General features: G+C 35.0%; 1 protein-coding gene across 4 annotated transcripts in view; it reads left to right on the top strand.

Annotated features, from left to right (window-relative positions):
• The window catches only part of Trmt1l (tRNA methyltransferase 1 homolog (S. cerevisiae)-like), a 36,296-nt gene that overhangs the window by 10,349 nt on the left and 2,034 nt on the right, over positions 1-23,913 (top strand). For all 4 annotated transcript variants that reach the window (XM_005375072.2, XM_013521695.1, XM_013521698.1 and 1 more), the window contains 10 exons: positions 992-1,056; positions 3,180-3,309; positions 4,885-5,008; positions 5,488-5,567; positions 9,093-9,342; positions 10,150-10,362; positions 11,203-11,393; positions 14,897-14,975; positions 17,816-17,982; positions 18,654-18,713. In XM_005375072.2, the coding sequence (XP_005375129.1) occupies positions 992-1,056; positions 3,180-3,309; positions 4,885-5,008; positions 5,488-5,567; positions 9,093-9,342; positions 10,150-10,362; positions 11,203-11,393; positions 14,897-14,975; positions 17,816-17,982; positions 18,654-18,713 (1,359 nt within the window). The remainder of the gene's footprint in view (positions 1-991; positions 1,057-3,179; positions 3,310-4,884; positions 5,009-5,487; positions 5,568-9,092; positions 9,343-10,149; positions 10,363-11,202; positions 11,394-14,896; positions 14,976-17,815; positions 17,983-18,653; positions 18,714-23,913) is intronic.

Below are 23,913 nucleotides of genomic sequence, written 5' to 3'. Positions count from 1 at the left end.
AAAAAAAAAAAAAAAAAAAACAACTAAGCAATTGGAAATAGGGATTTGGCTCTCAGGGATGATACATTAATTTCACCTATAACTTGGCATTCTTTCCAATAGGAGAAATAAGTGAGATCATGAAAGTAATTTAAGTTACCAAGGAAAAAAATGCATACCTGATCCAGCCTAAGGAATATCTACATTTTAGGGTACGAGAGTCAGAAAAAGATCTATAAAGAAGAGCAAGAAAGATAAGAGAAGCGTGGTTATACACACTTGTAATCCTAGCACTCAGGAGGCTGAGGCAGGAGGCCACCCTGGGCTACATAGCAAGACTTTGTCTCAAAAAAGAGATCCAAAATAGTGTCATATTATAGATGAAGAAAAGACTGTACAGTGGCAAGATATAGCATGAAGCAAAGCTGAAGCTTAAGAAAAAGTTCAAGTGGCAAAGTATATGATAAAACTGAGTACTGCCAGGTGTGATGGAGTACTGCCAGGTGTGATGATGAATGCCTATGATCCCAGCAACTGGGAAGGCTAAGACAGGTGGGTCACAAATTCAAGGTTAGCCTGGGCAATTTAGTACGATCCTGTCTCAAAAATAAGAGGGGCTCGGGCTGTAGTCCAGCCCAAGAGAACTTGACTAAAACAGCTAATCTAAAATAAAACAGGCAGCAAAATCAGAATCCAAGCCTAGATCACCTGTATTTGTTTATGTATATCTCATGTATAAACCAAAGCATCACTTACATAATGATGACATAAGTATAAAGTTAATCCCAGCCAGGAGTGGTGTTGAATGCCTGTAATCCCAGGAGGATTGATGTGAGTTTGAGGCCAGCCTGGGCTACAGAATTCAAAGCCAGCCTGAACTGCAAAGTGAAACCCTATCTCAAAAAAAAAAAAGAAAGAAAAAAGTTAATCCCAATTCCTGGCAAATAAAATGTGTTCATAGTTTTTAATGCTAGTTGAGTACTTAGTGACAACCAACCACTCTTCATTCTAGGTTACAGGATGTGCATCTGTCACTTACCTTGTCGACCAGTAAAACCAAACATTATTGGAGAACAGGTAATCAGATGTTTATTTTAAATTTTGTCTTCTTTAAAGAAAGCACAATTTTTACTTGTTTTATAATAATAGTTGATCTAGCCAAAGGGCTGAGAAGTGATTCCTGATTTAAAATGAAAATGTGTGTATCAGCAGTACAGTTTACTTTAAAATTCTGTATCTCACTGCTTTTAGAGGGTCATAATAGAAAAATTATTTAAAATGTACAGTGTAAGCTTTAGAATTCACTAACCAGGCTTCTCTCTCCCTTCATGATAATATCACTTTATGTTTTTGTGAAGTAAGTAAATCTTTGCATGTAAAAAAGAAATAAGACTAACAAAATAAGGGGGAAAATACGAAATGTATAAAAAATTGTTGTATTGAACTTACTCTGTGATTTTTAATTTCCATTCAGTTGCTTTTGTGTTCAAAATGAAAACCCATTTAGTAATTTGGAAATGGAGAATTTAAATAGAGTAATTTTTAAATGAATTTTCTTTATGTATTGCAAACATGTACTAATAAAAAAATTAATAAAGAAACAAAATGAATTTTGTAATCCCAGCCACTCAGGAGCCTGAGGCAGGAAGATCTCATATTTAGGGCCAACCTGGGCAACTTAGCAAGACCCTAAATCCAAGTAAAATTCTTAAAAGGGCTGTGGAGATACCTCAGCAGTAGAGTGTTTGCCAGCATTATGAGGCCCTGGGTTCAATATCAAATACTGCAAAAAATTAAAAATGTAAAAAAATAAATTTTGATCATGAAATAGGAGATCCAAATTTCTGTGAGTTAATAAATACCATGTTTCAATTTCATATTCATTCTTCCATGTTCTTCCTTTTAAACTTAATTCAACAGAATCAAGAAACTCTGAAATCTTAATACTGTAACTTTACATGTAGGTATGTTTATTTTTAGGATAGAGTTCACCGAAGGGGAATACAAATCATCAGATGTTTAGTGACATGCTCCTAAATGCATTTTATCTTGATAGGTCCTCATTTAGAATTTTTCCTTTAGGTCACTGAAAACAGTAAAGTGATGAGAACAAAGAATTCTTGAGCTGGAAATGTAGCCTAGTTATGAGAGTCCTTGCCTAATGAAGCCCTGGGTTTCATACCTAGTGCAGCAAAAAAAAAAAGAAAGAAAGAAAAACATTGCCTTAAGCAGTAGTAAGTACACTGTGTGGCCCATCAACCCCCCCCAATGTATTTTTAGTATAATAACCATAGAAACCATGTGTAATAGTCTCGATTATTCTATAGTTGCTATAAAGTCACAAGTAAATAGGAGGTAGCAGCAATATTAGTGAAAAGCATCAAAACTAGTAAAGAGACCTCATAGTTGTTCTTTTATTCTCAGCTAAATGAGAAATTACATTTTTTTTTTTTCTTCTTAAAAAAAAAGTTTTATACCCCTAACATTTAGTGGGTACTAGAGCTGGCTCAGATTTTCAGAAATCTTACGAGCTGATGATTAAATATGACATCATTAAATATTAAATCATATAATTTTTAAAATGTTATAATTAAGACGGAAAGGTAATATATATTCAAAATTCACTGTTCCAGACTACTACATTTTACTATTATTTGTGTTCTTATCGTTACTTTACATATGTATATCTGCATGCTGGCAATGTTTTATAAGGATGCAATATTGCACATCTCTGTCCAATCTCACATTCCTTGATTTCAAATTGGTAGTTTGAAATCTATCACAATTGTAGCTTGAAACTGACCTTCAAAGAGTATTTATACCACAGAAATCTGAAAGTACTACAATTCAGGACTTTATTGTCTTAGAAAACCAATTTAGCATTTATCAGCACACCATAGCCAACATTATACCATTTTTAATGCACCTTATAGAAAATACAGTACAGTTATTTGCTGAGTAAAAGGAATGGAAAAACTAGGAAACAACTTTGTAACCTATTATAACTTAAGATTTAAAAGCATATGTAAAGAAAAAGGCTTATGTAAATATAGGTAAAGAAATTAAGATACTTTCAAAGTCACATGGCAAAGTTAACATCTTCTATACCGTTACACCCAAGAAACATTACCATATTTGCAGTTTGAAACTTCTACTCATTGTCTTAGTAACTTACTTAAATTAAATACTCTGTTTGATAGATATCCAGTAAAATGGGAGCCCATTATCATTGTATCATTTGTTCAGCAACAATCACCAGAAGAACTGATATGCTAGGACATGTTAGGCGCCATGTGAATAAAGGAGAGACTAAGTCCAGTTATATTGCTGGTAAGTTGAGCACTCTTATTAAAATATTATTAAGTAGATCTTTAAAAATAGTCCAGGTATGCTTTTTACACAATTGGCAGATAAAATACACTGGTTTAACTAAATATTTCAGTTTCTACCAATAAGTGGCATTCAAGAAAATATCATCAGCGATTGTAGAATTATATTCCTAATGACAGCTTTTATACCAATAACTGTGTTACACTTAGCTAAAAAATGCTGGAATGATGATACAGAGTGAAATAAAGACCTTTATCCTGGGTGATATCAAATCATGAATGACTACTTGTCCTTTCCCAAAAACTATATTAAGCCTCCTGGGCTTAGTGGCACACACCTATAATCCCAGCCCTTGGGAGGCTAAGGCAGAAGGATCACTGCAAGTTGGAGGCTTGCCTTGGCTCCAGAGTGAGACCCTCTCAAAAGAATAATTTAAACTATGGCCTAAAGCATGTATGGTATATAATAATTAACTTCTGTACATCTAAAATGGCGATACGTCCCCTTAAGAACTGAAAAAAAAAGTTACTGAAATAATTTTCTATAAAGCCTACTTTTCTCACAGAACTTTAAAAAGGCTAATATTGTGAGGTATGTGACGTGCCTGTTCACTAAGAGGGATTACTGTGGTTTGGCACTGTAGAAAAAAAAGCTTGGTTGCCATTTAGTTAATGTGTGATTGTGATATTATCAAGGATCTCAAGCCCTTTTCCCCATCATTATGTATGTTTTACTTCTTGAATATTCATGACATCAGTATTTTGAGTTCATAGCTAGAAGGTTCTAATGTATATTTGAGTGTAGTTTGTGATTTCAAATTACAGTTATGAGAAAGTAGTTCTGAAGCCTGGCATCTTCACGAAACAGTGATTCTTTCTCTCCCTTATGGTGGATAATGTAACCAAAGATATTCATATGCATTTCTTAACAATTATAGCACTATAAAATATATTTTGCATCCACCTTGTACAAACATTGTGTAGTGTTTGATGAAGCACAAATGTACTTTAGGATCCTTTGCTTTCATCTTAAGGTGATTGTCCTTAGATGTACCATAATATAAATACATCAGTGTGCAGGATTTTAAGTGAATACACTTTTTCATTCACCATAAACTTCCTGTTGGCTCAGCAGTGCAGTGTCTGCCTGGCAAGCGCAACGTCCTGAATTCAATTCCCAGTACCTGCGTGTCCCCCGCCAAAAAATTTCAGTTAGTCCTAGGCATAGTGGCACATGCCCCAGCACTGAGGAAGCTGAAGCAGGAAGATCACTGAGTTGAGGCCAGCCTGGGCTACATAGTGAGTTCAAGGCCAGCCTACACTACAAAGGGAGACCTTATTTCAAAACATCAAAAAAAGAAAAAAAAGAAAACGAAAAACAACCCTCATAATATTTTCATATACCAAATAGTTACTTGAATACAACTCTTTTCAAGAGATAGTGTAAAATAAATCAGTGTTTTCATCTGCCTAACTCTTTGCATTAACACAAAATAAGTTATTATTTAAATACAAACTGTCTTAGATGTTTAGCATTATGCATTTCTCTGAAATTTGGTTTTTTTTTCTGTCTTAGCCTCTACTCCTAAACCATCTAATGAAATTTTGAAAGAAGCAGACACAGATGTACAAGTTTGTCCTAACTATTCCATACCTCAGAAAACAGATTCTTATTTTAATCCCAAAATGAAACTAAATCGGTAAGATAATTGAAAGTAGGATTATAGGATGTTTCAAACCATTACAAATGTACCTTTTCTTAACTTTTATGTTCTAATATATTAAATTTTAAAACTAGATGCAGAATGAAATTCATCTATTTTAACATTTTCTTAGAGTGATTTCATTTTTTTCTACCAAGCCAATTTCTTTGTCAGAAAGTAAAATAGGCCTAACTTTATATAATTACTGAATAGGCTTGTCCTCTTGAGGCAGATTTTATTAATAAGTAAATGAGAGAATGCTTATTAATTAGAATCCAGTTAGATTCATTATTTTATTTCATAAACTTTTAGGTCTTATACTATTCAGTTGGGATTAAGTTTTTTGAGATTTCTCTTCAAAATAGTTTGTACTATAACTAGGAAGCCCCTGTTCTCAGATTTCTTAAATGAAATAAAACCTACACTGCTGGAGCCGTACGACAGTAAAATTATTTCAGATTATTACCTCCTTCTAGACAACTAATATTCTGTACATTGGCTGCTTTGACTGAGGAACGCAAACCTTTGGAATGTCTAGATGCTTTTGGAGCCACCGGTAAGTGAGAAAGTTTGTTTGAAATCCCATTTTACTTATCAGATTTGTACAATATCTTTTCTTAGGAAATTAAATTGATATCATATCTAGCAAAATATTTCGATGTAAAGGTCCAAAATTTTTAAAATTTGTTTATTGTAAAAATTTTCAGATATTAGAAGAGTATAACAAATCCCTGTGTATTCACCACTCACTTCAAAAATAATCAGTTCATGCTGTCTCATTTTATCTTATCCCCGTGCTACATACCCTCATCCAGTGATGGCAAACCCTTTAGAGACTGAGTGCCCAAACTGCAACCCAAAACCCACTTATCACAAAGTGCCAACACTGCAATTAAACCTGAATACTGAGGTTTTAGTTTAGGAAAAAACTGCTCACACACTTGATTTAAGTGCTAACACAGAGGGCTCTCTGAGTGTGCCGGCTCAGCATATATGCCACCATTTACCTAGTCCCTTCATACCTAAATTTTTAAGTAAATCATAGACATTTCATTGCATGTAAATATTTAAGTCGAATGCCTAAAAGATACTTTTTAAAAATACAACCACAGCCCAGCCTCGTGGCACACCTATAACCCCAGTACTCTGGAAGACAGAGGCAACACAATTCCAAATTCAACCCAGCCTGGGAAACTTACTGACTTAGTGAAACCCTGTCTCAAAATGAAAAACTAAAGGGCTGTGGATATAGCTCAGCGTGAAGACCCTTGGAATCAATTCCTAACACTGGGAAGGAAAAAAAGAGAACTACAATATCATCATCACACCTGGAAAGATTACAAATAATTGTTTAATATGTTCAATCATGTCATTTTAAGGAATTCAAATTAGAGTCCAAAGACTATTGTCCTAATCTCTTCCCTGTCATTACGAGTATATATATATGTATATATATATGGGGGAATTGTTGACATAAGTCTTTTGATCTGCTGAGTTTCTGACTATTAAGGCTTCTGCTAACTGTTGCCATAGTTTATGTAACATTTTTCTATCTCCTATATTTTTGAAAATTGGTAGTTTGATTAGATCTAGTTAGAAAATTTTTTTCAAGAATACTTGCAACTGATGAATCTTTTTGTATCATGATGATCATTGCCCAACCCTCAGTTTTGAAGATTTACAACATTTTTCCCACAACTTTTATAGTAAAAATCATTAAAAAAATAGAGAATTTCTAGAAAGCTACTTTACCCACCCAAATCTTTCTTCGTAAATATTATAGAACAATATTTTGGGAAAGCTTGTTCTGAAGAATGAGTAAGCTCTCCTTTCTAAGCCCCTCTTCTAGGGAAAAGCAAAAGCATAAACTGTGAGCTATATTGCGTGGGTTCAGCTCCCAGCTTCATTGCAGGCGACTTTCATGACCACTGGAAATTATACCTCAGTTCACTCATTTATAAAAACGAGGGCACAATAATACCCAGCTTACAATAATGAAGATTTAAGTAACCTGTATGCAAGCTGCAACTTCATCTCTTGGTATATGACCACAGGATATTATACCTTGATTTGCTCATTGGCTAGAAGGGGGCAGGGGACAGACATTAGAGTACCCATCTTAAAAAAGTGAAGATTTAGGTAAATCAGTACAGTTAAAGTCATTAGAAGAGTACCTGTAAAGTAGCAAATGTTATAAAACAATTAGGTATCGTCTGTATTGTATGATTACTGCTGCTGCTACCATCAATGACATGATTAGTAATGTCTCAAAGCAAATATGGAAAAAATGATGAGCTGGTACTTTCTGAGTCACTTGGAGGTAGAATCTGAATCACTTAATTTTTTTTCCTCCACCATCGCCACAGATATTCAGCCAGCAGATCTAATTTTTTTGGTAATATAACTCTCATACCTTTTCTGTTCCATATCCACTAATTTAATGATTTAGTGACAAGCTGTTGAGGTAGTCTCTAATTGATACTTTTACTTCCAGGTTGTCTCTTCTCTCCACTTTGTCTTGTATGCTACTGCCATACAGCCATTCCCCTGCAGCAGTACCTCAATCAGAAAAGTCACGCACCTTTATTGCCTGGAATCTAGACTTCACTGCAGTTTAACTTCCTTTATATCTCATCCCAACCTACTTTTCCAATTTTATTTTCCAGTGTTTTCCCTAACACGTCTCTTTTTTTTTAACCTGAAAATATTAAAGCTGCTATCTAAGGAATATCTTTTCAGCCTTTTCAGTATGCTTTTATAAGCTTGTATCCGTTTTTTAGGCCTGTATCAGTTTTGTAGCAGTCATTTTGCATGGTTGCCACCTGTAAAATGAGGATGTTGGCACTCACTTCTCACTTCACAAGATTATTGTGAGAATATTTTTTAAAAAGTGAAGTCCTTAACATACAGTAATTATGCATTTTTCCACTTAGTAGACACAGCATTTCTCATACATTGGAACTTTTCTAATCCATACTGGCTGGGTTTATGTCACCATCTCCAGTTATCCTGTGTCTCTTAATTATGACTACTCCAGGAGGCATAGAAAACCTGTGAGAAGGAGCATTCTTGGTTTTAATTCTTCTGGACCATTTGCTTACATATATAGAGTTGTTCTTTTTAATTCAGAAATTATGCTGTTGTTCAGTATTTGAAAAAAAAAAGTTGCTTTTCATATTTTGGTACTAAGGATAAACTTGTAGTGAGAGGACTTCCAACTTCTCATCCGCCCTATAAGCATTAGCCCTACCATTACTTACACTATTTATATTATATTTTGGATTTTTCTTTAAGATTACATTTGAAAAACTATTCCATAAGAAAAAGACAACCAACAATCTACTCTACAAAATAAAAAACATACATAGAGATTTTGTTTGAGGATAATAAGCAACTATAAGAGTGTTAATGAAAATCTTTCAGGCACAATTTTAGTGGTAACTGTTTTTAGAAATGATAGTAAGAGAGTAGAATAATGATAGCCAGGGGAGGGTCCTCACAACTATAATCCCAGCATCCTGGGAGTCTGAAGCAGGAGGAGGAAAAATTGGAGCCCAGCCTGGGCATTTTAGCAATTTAATTTAGCAGTACCATATCACAAAATAAAAAATGTTTTATAACGGGCTGGGGACATATCTCACTGGGAAGGCTTTGGGTTCAATCCCTTATAGTCTAAAAAAAAATAATAAAATAAAAATATTAAAGGTTTTGAAAGGAATTTGTTATTTATTAAAATTTTTAGCTGGATGTGTTGGTGCACGCCTATAATCCTGCACTTGGGAGGCAAAAACAGGAGAATAGCTGTGAATTCAAGACCAGCCTGGGCTGCATAGTGAGTTCAAGGCCAGCCTGAGCCTACATAGTACGACATTGTCTCAAAACAAAAAAAGAACTTAAAAAAGTGTTTATCGGGGCTGGGGATTTAGCTCAGCGGCAAAAGCGCCTGCCTGGCAAGCGCAAGGTCGTGAGTTCGGTTCCCGGTACCGGAGAAAAACCAAAAAAAAAAAGTGTTTATCTTTATATTTATTATACTATTTCTATTTATTACAATTTTAAAACTCACTTTCTTGTTTCTCCTAAGGTATAATGGGATTGCAGTGGGCAAAACATCTTGGAAATGCAGTCAAAGTTACAATTAATGACTTGAATGAAAACTCTGTAACACTGATTCAGGAAAACTGCCATTTAAACAAATTGAAAGTTGTGGTAGACAGTAAAGAAAAGAAAGAGAGTGATGATAATCTTGAGGAAGGAGAAGAAAATCTTGGTAACATTAAAGTGACCAAAATGGATGCCAATGTACTAATGCATTTGAGATCTTTTGATTTCATGTAAGTTAAAAACTTTTGCTTTGTCAGTTGTTAAATCTGGAAATTAAAGTGATAAGATAAAAGTTTTGTTATTGTTTCTTTAAATCAGTAGACTTTTTAATCTAGGCACTAAAAAGACTAAGCAAGATAATCATAAATTCAAATCCAGTCTGGGCAACTTAGTGAGACCTTGTCTCAAACTGAAAAAAAAAAACAACTCTTTAAAAAAGGGTTGAGAACAACCTGAGGCATGGTGGTGCATACCTGTAATCCTAGCACTCAGGAAGCTGAGGCAGGAGTATTGTCGAGAGTTTGAGGCCAGCCTGAACTACAGGGCGAGATCCTACCTCAGAAAAAAAAGGTGAGGGAGGTGAGAATGTAGCTTAATGCTCCTGGGTTCAATCTCCAGTACCAAAAAGTAAAACAACAATCAAAAATTAATAAGTCTTTACATTGGCTTAAGCAAATAGATTATCTAGCATTTGAAATAAAATGTCTAGATCTGAAATGAAATACCAGGGCATGAACTCTTCCTCTTAGCCCCGTTTATTCTTACATGCTTGACATATCATATGATAGTTTTAGTACTTACTTTACTTTATTTTTACAGTCTTGGGGCTTGAACCCCAAGCATGCTGGGGAAGCACTCCACCAGTGAGCCACCTTCCTGACCACTTACTTCATTATTAAAAACATAATTGGTTATTTAAGATAGATTTGCAAACTATATTTGAACCCATGGTATCTTATCATTAAAAATGTATTACAGTGGTATAATTTCAACTTCTAATATGAGTTTAAATATGTCCATATTCTTTCTGATTTTAGACACCTAGACCCTTTTGGAACATCCGTGAACTACCTAGATTCTGCTTTCAGAAATATAAGAAACCTTGGCATAGTATCAGTGACTTCTACAGATATCAGTTCCTTATATGCCAAAGCACAACATGTTGCACGACGTCACTACGGGTGTAATATTGTCCGAACAGAATATTACAAGGAACTAGCAGCCAGAATTGTTGTAGCGGCGGTGGCAAGGTACCAAATTGCCAGCAGTAGACCTAGTATGTTTTGGTATATGACTAAAGTTATGACCGATGAGTGTTTACTTCAATTTACAAAACTTGCATGAAATATAAACTCCACATGATGTATCTTTCATGTTGACTTGATTTAATCTGTTTTTAATCTATTACTGTTAGAATTTTGTTGATACCTGAAATACTCACTTTACTGTCCATTTTAAAATAAAGTAGTAAGCAAGGAAAAAGTAACAAATACAAGTGTTTTATTTCAATAAGGTAGATAGGAGATAGCAGTATGAAAAAGAAAAATGGTTTTTAGACTTAGAAACAATCACTTGTTTATAATGTTTTCATCTTTTTTTTTTTTTTTTTTTTTTTGGTTTTTCTCCGGTACCGGGAACCGATAATGTTTGCATCTTTATACAGTTTGAATAAAATGATAGCTTATAAACTTGATTCTGCAGAATGGTCTTACAACATAAGCTCTGTTTCTCAAGATTTCTAAGCAGTTGAAAGACTTGAGCACCTGTTACAGACAGAACATTACTCTTGAAGAATAATAATATACAATTGAACATGTGGGTATAGATAAGAGTCAGCTAGCTAGCTCATTTACTAGCTCAAACACAAGTTCTACAGCATTTGATGCAAAAGACCCTTTTATTTTGTGTATTTCCATTTGTGTAAAAGTTATATTAATGACCTTCTGAAAGAACTACTCGTACTAAAACTTGAATTTTCCTTGATTTCCCATGACCTCCCTAGAATTTGCTGTCCAGGTCAATATTGTCACAATAGTGCCAAACAAAAGAAAATGATGATATTCCAAAATAACTTTGCTCTGTTTTTATAGAGCTGCAGCCCGGTGTAACAAAGGCATAGAAGTACTGTTTGCAGTGGCTCTGGAACATTTTGTTTTGGTGGTTGTAAGAGTTTTGAGGGGACCTACTTCTGCAGATGAAACAGCCAAAAAGATTCAGTACTTAATCCATTGTCAGTGGTGTGAAGAAAGAATTTTTCAGAAGGATGGTAACATGGTGGAAGGTAAATTCAAATTCCTCGTGAGTGTATACTGTTTATCTTTAAGCCTCCAATGAATGCTTTTACGTAATTACACATATTATTGTCCTTTGACTTTATAGTGCTAACTTTATTATTTATTATACTGGATTAATTTTGATTAATAGACATGATATTTGTGTGATTTTATTAAAGTTACTTTCTCATTCTGTATAATTAATGCTCTCTAGCCCCTGCCCTCTATTGAAAGATCTAGCAATAACTTTAAATTTCCACTGTCAACTATTCTTAGGAATAGGCCAGACTACCTTTTTGTCTAGGCTGTTCATGTTTTTGGATGAACATAAAAAGTTAAACTGTTCAATAAACATTTATTGAATGTTTACTATATGTCAGGTGTGAGGATACAAGGGAAAAGTTGTACCTCATGCCCTCCAAATTGTTCTGTAAGTTCTTGGGTGATGGGGGTTGTTCTGTTTTTGTTTTGAGACAAGGTCTTGCTGTGTATTCCAGGCTGCCTTTGTACTTGCTAAGTACCTGGCCTGGCCTTGAACTCAGTCAAGATCCTCCTACCTCAGCCTCCTGAGTACTAGAATTATAGCTAGCATGCCTCACCACACCCTTCTAGTTTTTTGTGTTAGTAAAAATTTTTTATTTTATTAGTGCATGTTTGCAGTTTGTGCAATTTACAGTCATCTTGGGGAGTGGTTACATGTGCGTATTACAGCTTGTTGGGTTTTTTTTCTTTTTTAACCCTCTTCCCTACCCTTTCAATTTCCCTATCCTGTTTTTCATTCTTAATGATATTATTAATCTTAGCTCATACAATGTTTACATTAATTGGGTTTTTAGGTTCCTGTACATGGCATTACTTTATTCTACTTGTTTCCCCTCCTCCTCACCCTTCATCCTTGTTCCCTTGGATCACTTCCCTGTTGCAGGAGATCTAGCTCCTTGTCCTTCTGTCTGTCTTTTATCAATTTCTTTGTATTTTGCCTCACTCAAATGAGAAATACCATACAGTAAAGCTTGTGTGTCTGATTTATTTTACTCAACATTGTATTTTTCAGATGTGTCCATTTTCCTACAAAGGTCTCAAATGTGTCATTCTTTACAGCAGAGTAGTGTTTCATCGTATATACATACCACATTTTCTTTATCCAGTCATCTGGTAGTGGGTATATAGGCTGACTCCAGGATTTAGATATTACAAATTGTGCTGCTATAAACATTGGTATGCATGTATCACTTTAGTACCTACCGTATGTTGTCTTAACCTCTTTAGAGAAGATACCTAGCAGGGAAATTGGAGGGTCATATGGAATTTCTAATTTCAGTTCTTTGAGAAAGCTCCATACTGATTTCCATAATGGTTGTATGGTTTACATTCCCACCAACAATGCGTGAGGCTTCCTCTTTCACCACAGCCTCGCCAGCATTTGTTATTGTTTGATTTCTTGATGATTGCCACTCTTTCTGGAATATGATGGAATCTTAACATTTTAATTTGCATTTCTGTAATGGCCAGAGGTGTTGCACTTTTTTCATACATTTGTTAATGATTTGTGTTTGTTCCTCTGTGAAGTGTCTGCTCATTTCTGTTGCCCATTTCTTAACTGAGTCTTCAATTTTAGATGATATAATTTTTTTGAGTTCTTTGTATATTCTAGATATTAGTTCTCTGTCTGAGGAATAGCTGGCCAGAGTTTTAGTTTTTTGTATTTTCAATGCAAGTTTTGTTTTCTTTTGTTTTGTTTTGTTTTGTTTTGAGATAGGCTCTCACTAAGCAGATCAGGCTGGCCTTGAACTCACTATGTAGGCTAGGCTGACCTTGAACTCACAGTGATCCTCCTGCCTCAGCCTCTTAAGTATGTGCACCACCATGCCTGGCTTCAACCTTCCTTATCATATACTAAGATGTATTTGAATTTTTTTCTGTGTTTTCTATTCTGTTCTAGTGATTAGATATCTATTCATACACCTCTACCACACCATTTTCTGTTTATTCAGTTTGGTTTTTGGATTTTAAAATGGGGTCTCACTGTGTTACCCAAGCTAGTGTTTGACTCTTCGGCTCACATGATTTTCCTGCATCAGCCTCCTAAATAGCTGATACTATATGCACACACTATGTATAGCTACACCATAATTTAGAGGCTTTTTAGTGTTGTTTACTATCTGTTAAGACAGTCCTTCCTGAAAGCTGTTTGTTTTCAGTATTGCTGGCATTGAATATCTTTTTGTCTTAATAAAAAAACAACACAGTTGGTATTTTTTGAGCACATTAAATTTGATAGTATGACTTTGAAGCTTACTGTGAACATACTATGCTTTTCATTTTGCTCACGTACTTCAGTACTGTATGGTTGTGGAAATAGAGGGCATTGGGACATGTTCCTTATTTTAATAAGATCTCACAACTCCATTATACCGTATAATTACATAAAGTAATATTTTCATTTAGAAAGAAGTTAGAGATCTGTGTCCCTACAATCATCCTCCTGTGTTTTGAGTATATATAGGACTGGTGGTTGAATCAGGCCATTCTGAGAAAGTGAATGATCATCCCAGGAGTGGCCTGGAGTTGGGGAGGTTAGTTGGAGTTTCTAATTTAAAATGACTGTTTTGAGGGGCTGGGGATTTAGCTCAGCGGCACAGCACCTGCCTGGCAGGCGCAAGGTCGTGAGTTCAATTCCCGGTACCAAAAAAAAAAACAAAAAATAAAATGACTATTTTGAGGGCTGGTGATATCACTTACTAGTAGAGCACTTGTCTAGCATTTGTGAGGTCCTGGGTTCAACCCCCAGCACCACCAGAAGAATAAAAATAAAGGGACTGTTCTGGGCCTTCAGTGAATTTTTAAGGCCTGTTACAGACTATTGCCCTATTTTGGAAATGAGGAATAATGCTTGAACCGCCCCAGTTTCCTTGTGATTATTTCTGGCCTCTCGTTGTTCTTTGAACTGAGCTGGGCTCTTCTAGCGTACATTTTAGGGCTACATATGAGTCAGGTCTATTAAAACATAAATAGAGTGACTCATTTTCTTTCCTGTTACGGAAAAGTTCACTTAAGAAGTCTCTGTGCTTTGATTGGGATGCGAGTTGCAGGGGATTATACATTTGTCAGAATTTATCTACCTTTTCATGTTAAATATATAATTTTATTGCACATAAATTATACCCAATCTGCTAATTTCAAAATATAGAAGTTATTGTTATATTATTTACATAATACAATAACTAAAAACTAGTTTCAGTTAGGCCTTTAATATGCCATTTGACATGGAAAGCTTTTTAACTTTAATAGCTTTTAAGCTTTAATCTTCTAATCTGCATGATTGAGATTTTCACATCCAATTTCAGATAGTTGTAAGAAGTAAAATTTTTAAATATTTTTTTTAAAACACTTAGCACAATACCTGGCACATAATAGATCCTCAGTATATAGTAGCTGCAATAACAATTAGTATTACTGCATTAGTCATTTCTCCTTTGATTTCTCTTTTTATTTATTTATTTTTTAACAGAAAACCCATATAGACAGTTGCCATGTAACTGTCATGGAAGCATGCCTGGAAAGACAGCAATAGAACTTGGACCACTGTGGTATGTGTGTAAGCATAACAACATACTCAGAATTGATTGAGATACTGACTTATTTATTGTCAGCTTTTGACAGTGTGGTAAAAGCCAAACAAACATTAGATTCACTTTTAAGTCTAGGCATATAATTATGCCTAGGCATATAATCATAGCTCTCCTGCTATGATTCTGAACCTCTACTATTCTATTAATTATTCTCCCTAGTTTATGACAAAACTAAGAAGCATTGAGGTAAAAGAGAAGCCTGTATGAGCTACAACCTAGATGATTCATTTCTCAATGGTAAAAAGGATACTTAAAAGTGATCATTGTAGAACTAAGTCATGATTATAAAACGATAGTGGTGACTTTTTATGAAGAACCAACTAATGTAAAAGTCCTTAGAGCAATTACTTTTCAATGAAGAGGGTAAAAGCTGTTTGGATGGGATACAACAGCAAATATTTAATGTATGGTGCTTTTCCATCATTGCTAACAAATTTGTGTGTTTTACTGCTGCTGCTGTTTTCACAGTAGTGGGAATCAACATAGGGGCACTACACCACCAAAATACACCCTGAGCCCTTTTTAAAATTTTATTTTTCAGTACTAGGGATGGAACAGGGGCCTTCAAACTAAACAACATGCCCAGCCACTCTTATTTTTTATTTTGAGACAGGGTCTTGCTAAGTCACTGCTAAATTGCCCATGCTAAGTTCAAACTTGCAATCCTTCTTCCTCAGCCTTCCAAAGTAATGGGATTACAGGCATGTGCCAACATATCTGTCTAGTTACTATGTTTTTTAATACCTTAAATTATTTTTCATCATAATCCATACCTTAAACTTTGTTATTAGAGACTCATAAAAATTAAGATTACTAAAAATAAAAATAATTTTTGAAAATTTAAGATTGCTAACATTGTGATAGAAATCACTGTAAATTTTTCCCACATTTATTTATAGGGTCAAACTTAGCCATCCACCAAGCCTTAAAAATTGATTCAAGCCGGGAGTGGTGGCGCACGCCTGTAATGTAATTCCAGCACTCAGGAGGCTAAGGCAGGAGGATCGTTGCGAGTTCAAGACCAGCCTGGGCTACAAAGTGAGCTCAAGGCCAGTATGAACTGCATAGCGAAACCCTGTGTTAAAAAGGCAAAAAAAAAAAAAAAAAAAAAAATGATTCAAGTAGAAAATATGTTTATGCTGATGCCCATTATTTTATTTGCATCCTTTGTAAATAGTATAAGAATGATATAATCAGCCTTATTTTCCAAGACTCACTTACCTATATCATCTCCTACACAACGGTCCTACTTACTGATCTCAGAGCTAGAGAAATTAAGAATAACAGATTACTGAATCCTGAAGGAAGATCCAGCGCCCTCACTTTACTGGTGAGGAAATTAGGGCATAGTGTTTTTAGCCACTTGCTAAAACTGACCCAAAATATTAGTTATTAGCCTACAGGCTGAGGCCAGAAGATTCAGCTTCAAACGCAGCCTGGCAAGTTTAATGACTTAGTAAGACCCTATCTCAAAATACTATAAAAAAAGTTTAAAAGGCTGGGTATGTAGCTCAGTACAGAGGCCCTGAGTTCAATCTCCAGTATCACAAAAAGAAAATACTGGTAGTAAACAAAATAGTTGGGTCCAGAATTTCATTGAGTCTAGGTCCTTTATACTGATCTACATTCCCAGCTTTTGTTGAGATAGGATCTCACTAAATTACCAAGGCTAGGTTTGAACTTGTTATCCTCCAGCCTCAACCCCCTAGAGTGCTGGGATTACAGTAGTGTACCACACCTGAGATGATTATTTGATACTTCAAAGTTATATATCCTTTCATATATATTTGATAACCTTGATAATTAGAACTACCATTCATTTAAGGATCTTCTTCATAGTAGGCATTGTACACCTACTGTCTCAATTAATTCCCGTTTAAGTTTGTGAGAAATTTTGTTTTCAGTTTCATGACGAAGAATACAAGCAGTAATTACTCTTGTGTTCACTCTTGTACTGCTCTTGTACAAAAGCAGTAATTTCTCAAATTTATATAGCTAGTAAGTGGTGAAACCAGGATTAGAATCCAGGTTTATCTGACCTGAAATTTCATATTTTGTCAGTGATACCTGTGATTCCCAAATGGGAAACATATCATTCACCTCTGGGCTGTTTTTAAACTATACTACCACTATTGTGTGTCATTCTTTTATGTGATTCCCACCACCACCCACCCCAGTATATACAAAAGAATTAAGATTGACTCTAAGCCGGGCATGATTCAGTGTACCTGCAATCCAAGTACTCAGGAGGCTGAGAGAGGATGATCCTGAATTCATGGCCAGCTTGGGCTACATAGCAAGTTTAAGACCAGCATGGACTATATATATATAGTGAGACCCTGTTTCGGGGGGTGGTAAGGATGATTTTCTGTTATTGTCTAGAATGTGCATTGTAAAGACTTCTGTCTTTATGTGCATTACATTAAATGTGCATTACATTAAATTCCTGTCTAGACTTACAGGCTTTTATAGGGTTAAGGTTGCATTTTATATTTATTTAAATCCTCTACATATCCCTACCCCCACCACCCTCACATTTCTTAGTACTGTACTAAGCTCAGTAAATTCTTACTGATTTGACTTGAATGAAATTTCCTTGGCTAATATTACAAGTTTAAAGAACTGAAATGATAAAAGGAGTGGGGAAAGAGTAAGTAAACATATGAATCAAATTATTTTTGAATTCCAGTACTACTCTATCCTATAATTAATTATATTGTAGTTAAATTATGGAGACTTTTTAAAATAAATATAAACATTTCTTAGATCAATTCTCTATATATTATTTTCTTTTTCAGGTCAAGTTCCCTTTTCAATACTGGATTCCTCAAAAGAATGTTATTTGAATCTGTTCACCATGGATTGGATGACATTCAGACCCTAATAAAAACATTAATTTTTGAATCAGAGTGTACGCCTCAGAGTCAGTTTTCAGTTCATGCACCTTCAAATCTCAGCAAGCAAGGTGACTAATTGAACAGTAGCTAACTTACAAGTTGGTTACCAAAAATACTGTATCACTTTTGTCTTTGATATTATAATCAAAAGCAATATGATCATGTGCTCTGAATCCTCTGATAACCCTAATCATAATTGGGAGTTGCTATCATTTTATAATTACATGGTTTTCTTCAGATTTATACTCAGGGGCCTGAAATGAGTATCATTTTATTAAAATAATCACCCCTATTTTTAATTTTAGTAGATAAAAGCAACTTTAATATTGTATACCCATTATTTTATTCTGTATGCCTATTTTTTAGAACAAGAAACCTTAGTTAATTCTAGGAATGCTATGGCAGAAATGTTGCTAATGTCCATTGAGAGACAGAAAATAGATTTACACATATTGTGCAGTAAAGCTACAATTTTGTCTCCTCAGTATAAGTAGGCTTTGGTAGTCTTCGTTGGCTATCAGGAGAAGAGTGGGTCTACTAAACATCCTAATCCTCTCATAAATAATGAGAAGAAGCTGCTGTTATTAAAATATGTAATTCTTACAGCCTCCTTGGCCACAGAAACTCATATATCCTTGTATGAAATTCCAATTTGAGTAGAATGTCGTGAACATATTTGAACTTTAAATTACTGCTTAATGTCCTCTATAAAACATTTTCCTGTTTGTTTTCATTTTAGAAGAAAATGGTGTATCTGTTAAAACTACAGATGATACCACAACAGATTACAGTGCCCAAGGTATGTATGTATTTGTGTGTATATACATACATATGTGTGTATCACCACAGAAGACATAAGGAGAAAGGCAGTAAGAGAAGAGATTGCCTTGGTAGCCTTCTTAAAATACATTTTCAACATACTATGCTGATAACCAAATAATAGTAAAACGTAACAGCATTCATAGAGGACACAGTTCAGCATTTCTATTAATATATACTTTGTTCACATCTCTAGTAGGCAGCAATTCCTCCAAGAGAACTATAATATCATAAAGAACTACGTAAACTAAAATAAGATCAAATATTGTGACAAAATTGTAGTATTAAAATTAAATTGTATTCAGCCAGCTATGGTGGTACACACCTGTAATCCAAGCACTTAGGCAGCTGGGCTACATGGCAAGTTCAAAGCCAGCCTGAACTACATAGCAAGACTGATTTTGAAAAAGCAGATTAAATTTTATTTTTTTCTTTTAAAATTACACATCAGTGTATAATTCATAGCAATTCATTTGATTAACCAGTACACCGTACTATATAGCCTTTTGTAGAAGTTTTAGACATTCTAGATTAATACCAAAAAGTTGTTAAGAGTTAAAATGTTAGTGCTTTGATATCCGGAGATCATTTTGCTTTTTAAAAAATAAGTTTAGATACTAAGCTGAACATAGTTAGGCAGGAAAATCACAAGCCCAAGACCAGGTTGGCTGCCTAATATGACCTAGTTAGTCTTCAGAGAAGTCAGAAAAACCTATAATCCCAGCACTTGAGAGGCTGGGCAGGAGAATCGCAAATTCAGTTTCTGCCTGGAAAACTTAATGAGACCGTGTCTAAGAATAAAAGGATACAAAGAGCTGGGGATGTAGCTCAATGCAAAGGCCCTGGGTTCAATCCCAAGTACCACAAAAAAACCTGCTGAGGCCAAAAATGTTTTGAATACAGATAAAGACTGTTAAGGTTAAAAAACCAGAGATCTCTAATAGGAAGCTGCAATTTTATATTAGTTGCTCAAAAGTTTAGGTGTTGGTCTGTAAAGAGAGTAAATTCCTCTTCATACGCTTTAATAAATGCTTTTTCTATAGTCATGTCTATTGGCATCTTCAACTAATTTGCTAGCATTTAAATCTCTTAAAATGATATATTCTAGGCTGGGGATTTAGCTCAGCGGCAAAGCACCTTCCTGGCAAGTGCAAGGTCGTGAGTTCGGTTCCCGGTACCGGAGAAAAACCAAAAAAAAAAAAAGATATATTCTACTTCTTCGGTTAGAAGGATGACAAAAGAGGCCTTATGGTATACCATAAAGAACAACGTTAAGTTTAAGAACATTCTTCTGCGTTGTGAATTGTGTCACTTGGCCAGGTCCATCAATTTCGGCAGAATTGTCTTAAGTCCTTTTTAGAATAAGGTAAAACATAAACATGCCTTTAAGGGCTGGGGATTTAGTTCAGTGGCACAGCGCCTGCCTGGCAAGCATGAGGTCATAAGTTCGATTCCTGGTACCGGAAAAAAGCTTAAAAAAAAAAAAAATGCCTTTAAAATGTTTTAAGTCTCCTAGTCTTTCTTACATATAAATTAAGGAAGTAAAACATCCCTACAGGCTCTTCTTTTCTATTTTTTATGTTTATTTGTACGTGTTTGCTGTACATAATGATGACATTGTGGTGAACTGGTGAAGGTACATAACACATCTTTATCAGTCCTTTCTCTAGTTCCCCTTCCCATTTGCAGAGGATCTGTCTCCCTATTTCATATTATCTTTTGTTTTGTTATTTATACTTTGAGTTTCTCATTTTAGAGAAACATTTATTCTTGTGTCTGATACAGTTCACTTAATATTCTGGTCTTAAAGTGACCATTTATTCTTGTGTCTGATACAGTTCACTTAATATTCTGGTCTTAAAGTGACTATTTTCCCACAAGTGACTCATATTTATCCTTAAGGCTGAGTAGTACTCCACTGTGAAATAACACATTTTCTGTACCCACTCAATCTGTTGGTGGACATGTAGGCTCCTTCCAGGATGTACCTGTTACGAGCTATATTGCTCTAAACATTGGTATATACATATCACTGTAGTATGACGTCTTTAACTCTTTTGGGAAAATACCTGCAAGGAGAAATGGCTGGGTCAGGTGGAATTTCTCCTGGTGGTTTTTTGAGGAATCTCCATACTGATTTCCATAGTGCTTGGTACTACAGCACATTCCCACCAACAGTTTAGAAGGGTTCCTTTTTCCCCCATAGCTTCACCAGCATTTGTTACTGTTGACAATAGCCATTCTTTGTGGAGGAAGATGGAATCTCAGTGTTAATTTGCATTTTGCTCATGCTTGAACATTTTTTTATGTGTTTATTTCATTTGTGTATAGGCTCTTCCATATGTCTAAAATTATTATTCTGTCAGAACAACATAAGCAAAAAAAATCCATGTGTTGCTAATGGTTACTTATAGGTATTATGTAGGATTTTTTTGTTTGACCTTTCCTAGAATTTGTACTAAATCTGGGTATATGTTCTTTGAATAGATTCCATGTAAGGATTTAAACAAATTTTAATTCACTTACTTAATAGAAGGGATCCCAAGCTGTCATTTTTTTCTGTTTATCTAAAAAGCCAGTAATTTAACAATAATTTATATTTATCTTTGGATGTAATTGACCAGTTTCATGCATCAGACTTTTCTTCTGAATACTTTCGTTTATGCAAATGTCAGTTGCTTTTTCTGAAGAAATAAGATTTGACCGTAACATTCACATATAAAGGAGTTAAACACTCAAAGTCTCATCATAATATTATGTATATAGGTCCCAAGTATTTGTGGGTAGGTGTGTCTTTGTGTGCATGTATGTGCATGTGTGTGATTTTTGGAAGGATTCATGAGTATAATCTAACTTGCTAGCTTTCTTTCACTTAAAATGGAAAGACTAAGAAATAGGCATTGGGGTTACACACTGCACCTTTTGTCATTGCACATGGGTAAGGTCGCATGTGTGCTATTTTTCTTTGCTGGGTGTTCATTTTTTATTTTTTTATTTTTTTTGCTGTACATTAAAGACCTATGTGTCCACTACTAAGCAATAAATAAAGGAATAAAAATGAAGGACTTTGTCCCTAAGAATTTATAATTCAGGGAGAAAGAATTTACACATATAAAAGGCCTATATATGTGAAGCAAGAAAAGAAAAACAGTGACAGACAGACTTAAGCTCTGAGTAGTATAACACTGATGATACTGAAATCTGCGAAGTGATCAATCCAGAATTTATAAGGGGGCTTTCTACATGAGATGGAAATAGAGTGGAAGAGTTGAAGCTTGAAGTTGAAGAATGTAGAAGGAAAGTTCTCTTTTCCTCACGCTTTCATTAGCACGTTTGCAGTACATGCAGTTCACAGTCATCTTGAGTGGGTACACGTACATAATGTAACTTGCTTTTTTTTTTTTTTAAATCCCCTCCCCTCCCCAGTTCCTCCCTACTGCCCTCCTTTAATTTAAGTATTTAAGCTTGTGTTTCTGATTTATTTCACTCAACATTGTATTTTCCAGGTGTATCCATTTTCCCTTTCTCCTTCTCATTCCTGTTGATATTATTAATCTTAGCTCACATTTGTGTGAACCTCCCATCTGTTGAGGTTATTAGATGTATATGACATCTTTTTAATTTATTAGTACATGTTTGCAATTCATGCAGTTTACAGTCGTCTTGGGGAGTTACATGTACATGCAATAGCTTTTTTTTTTTTAACCCCCTTCTGCTTCCCCTCCCCCTGTCCTTCTCTGGCTCCTCTGTATCATACTAGTTGGTACTGTCTTAGCCCATGTTATGGCGTATAGTATTCACATTAATTGGGGCTTTTAGTTTCCTGCACATGGCATATTCTTATTCTACTTGTTTCCCCTTCCCCTCTTCCTCATCTCTCACTTTGTTCACTTGAACCTCTTCCCTGACACGAGAGATCTATCCCTTTGTCCCTTTCTGTCCATCCTTTATCATTTTGTTTATACTTTGCCTCACTCAAATGAGAGATACCATATAGTATTTAAGCTTGTGTTTCTGATTTATTTCACTCAACATTGTATTTTCCAGGTGTATCCATTTTCCCACAAATGTCTCAAATGTGTCATTCTTTATAGCAGAGTAGTATTCCATCGCATACAGATACCAAATTTTCTTGTCCGGTCATGTTGATGGTTGTGCAAGCTGCTTCTGGGATTTAGCAATTAGAAATTGTGCTGCTATAAACATTGGTATGCATATATCACTGCAGGGTGTTGACTTAAGCTCTCTGGGGAAGATACCTAGCAGGAGAATAGCTGGGTCATATGGAATTTCTAATTTTAGTTTTTAGGGGATACAGCTCAGGGGCACAGGGCATGCCGGGCAAGTGCGAGGTCATGAGTTCAATTCCCGGTACCAAAAAAAAAAATGAAATCTCCATACTGATCTCCATAACGCTTGTATTGTACTAGTTTACATTTTCCACGAACAACGCAGTTGGGTTTCTATCTCACCGCAGCCATATCAGCAGTTGTGGTTGATTGCCATTCTTTCTGGAATAAGATGGAATCTTAGCATTGTTTTAATTTTCATTTCTCTAATGCTCAGAGATGTTGCAGGTTTTTTCATATATTTGTTGATCATTTGTATTTCTCTTCCCCATTTCTTGAATGAGTCTTTAATTTTAGGTGATTTAATTTTTTTTGAGTTCTTTGTAGATATTAGTCCTCTGAGAAGCTGGCAAACATTTTTTCCATTCTTCAGAGTTGTCTTTTCACTCTGATTCTTTTGCCATACAGCTTTTTAGTCTGATGTATTCCCATTTGTTGATTCTTGCTGTTATTTCTTGTGCAGCTCAGGCTCTATTTAGAAATTCCTTTCCTACACCTGTCTTCCAGAAAGTTTGTTTCTGTTTTAATGTTTATAACTTTGATCCATTTTGATTTAATTTAGTATATGGTGAGAGATAAGGGTCCAGTTGTATTCTTCTACAAACAGATACCCAGTTTATCCAGCACCGCTTGTTGAATAGACTTATCTTCATCTTTCCTCCAGCATATGCTTTTGGCCCCTTTGTCAAAGATCAAAACAGTTGAATATGTCTGAGGATTCTGTATCCTCAGTTTTGTTCCGTTGATGCATGTGCCCATTTTTATTCCAGTACCATGCCATTTTTAATCACTATTGCTTTGTGGTATAGCTTGAAGTCAGGTATTGCTGTG

This window comes from Chinchilla lanigera, unplaced genomic scaffold, assembly GCF_000276665.1.
Source record: "Chinchilla lanigera isolate Chin_1 unplaced genomic scaffold, ChiLan1.0 scaffold00005, whole genome shotgun sequence".
In the NCBI taxonomy this organism is placed as follows: Eukaryota; Metazoa; Chordata; class Mammalia; order Rodentia; family Chinchillidae; genus Chinchilla; species Chinchilla lanigera.
Note: the sequence above shows the minus strand (reverse complement) of the source record. Positions and strands in the feature narration are given on the sequence as shown.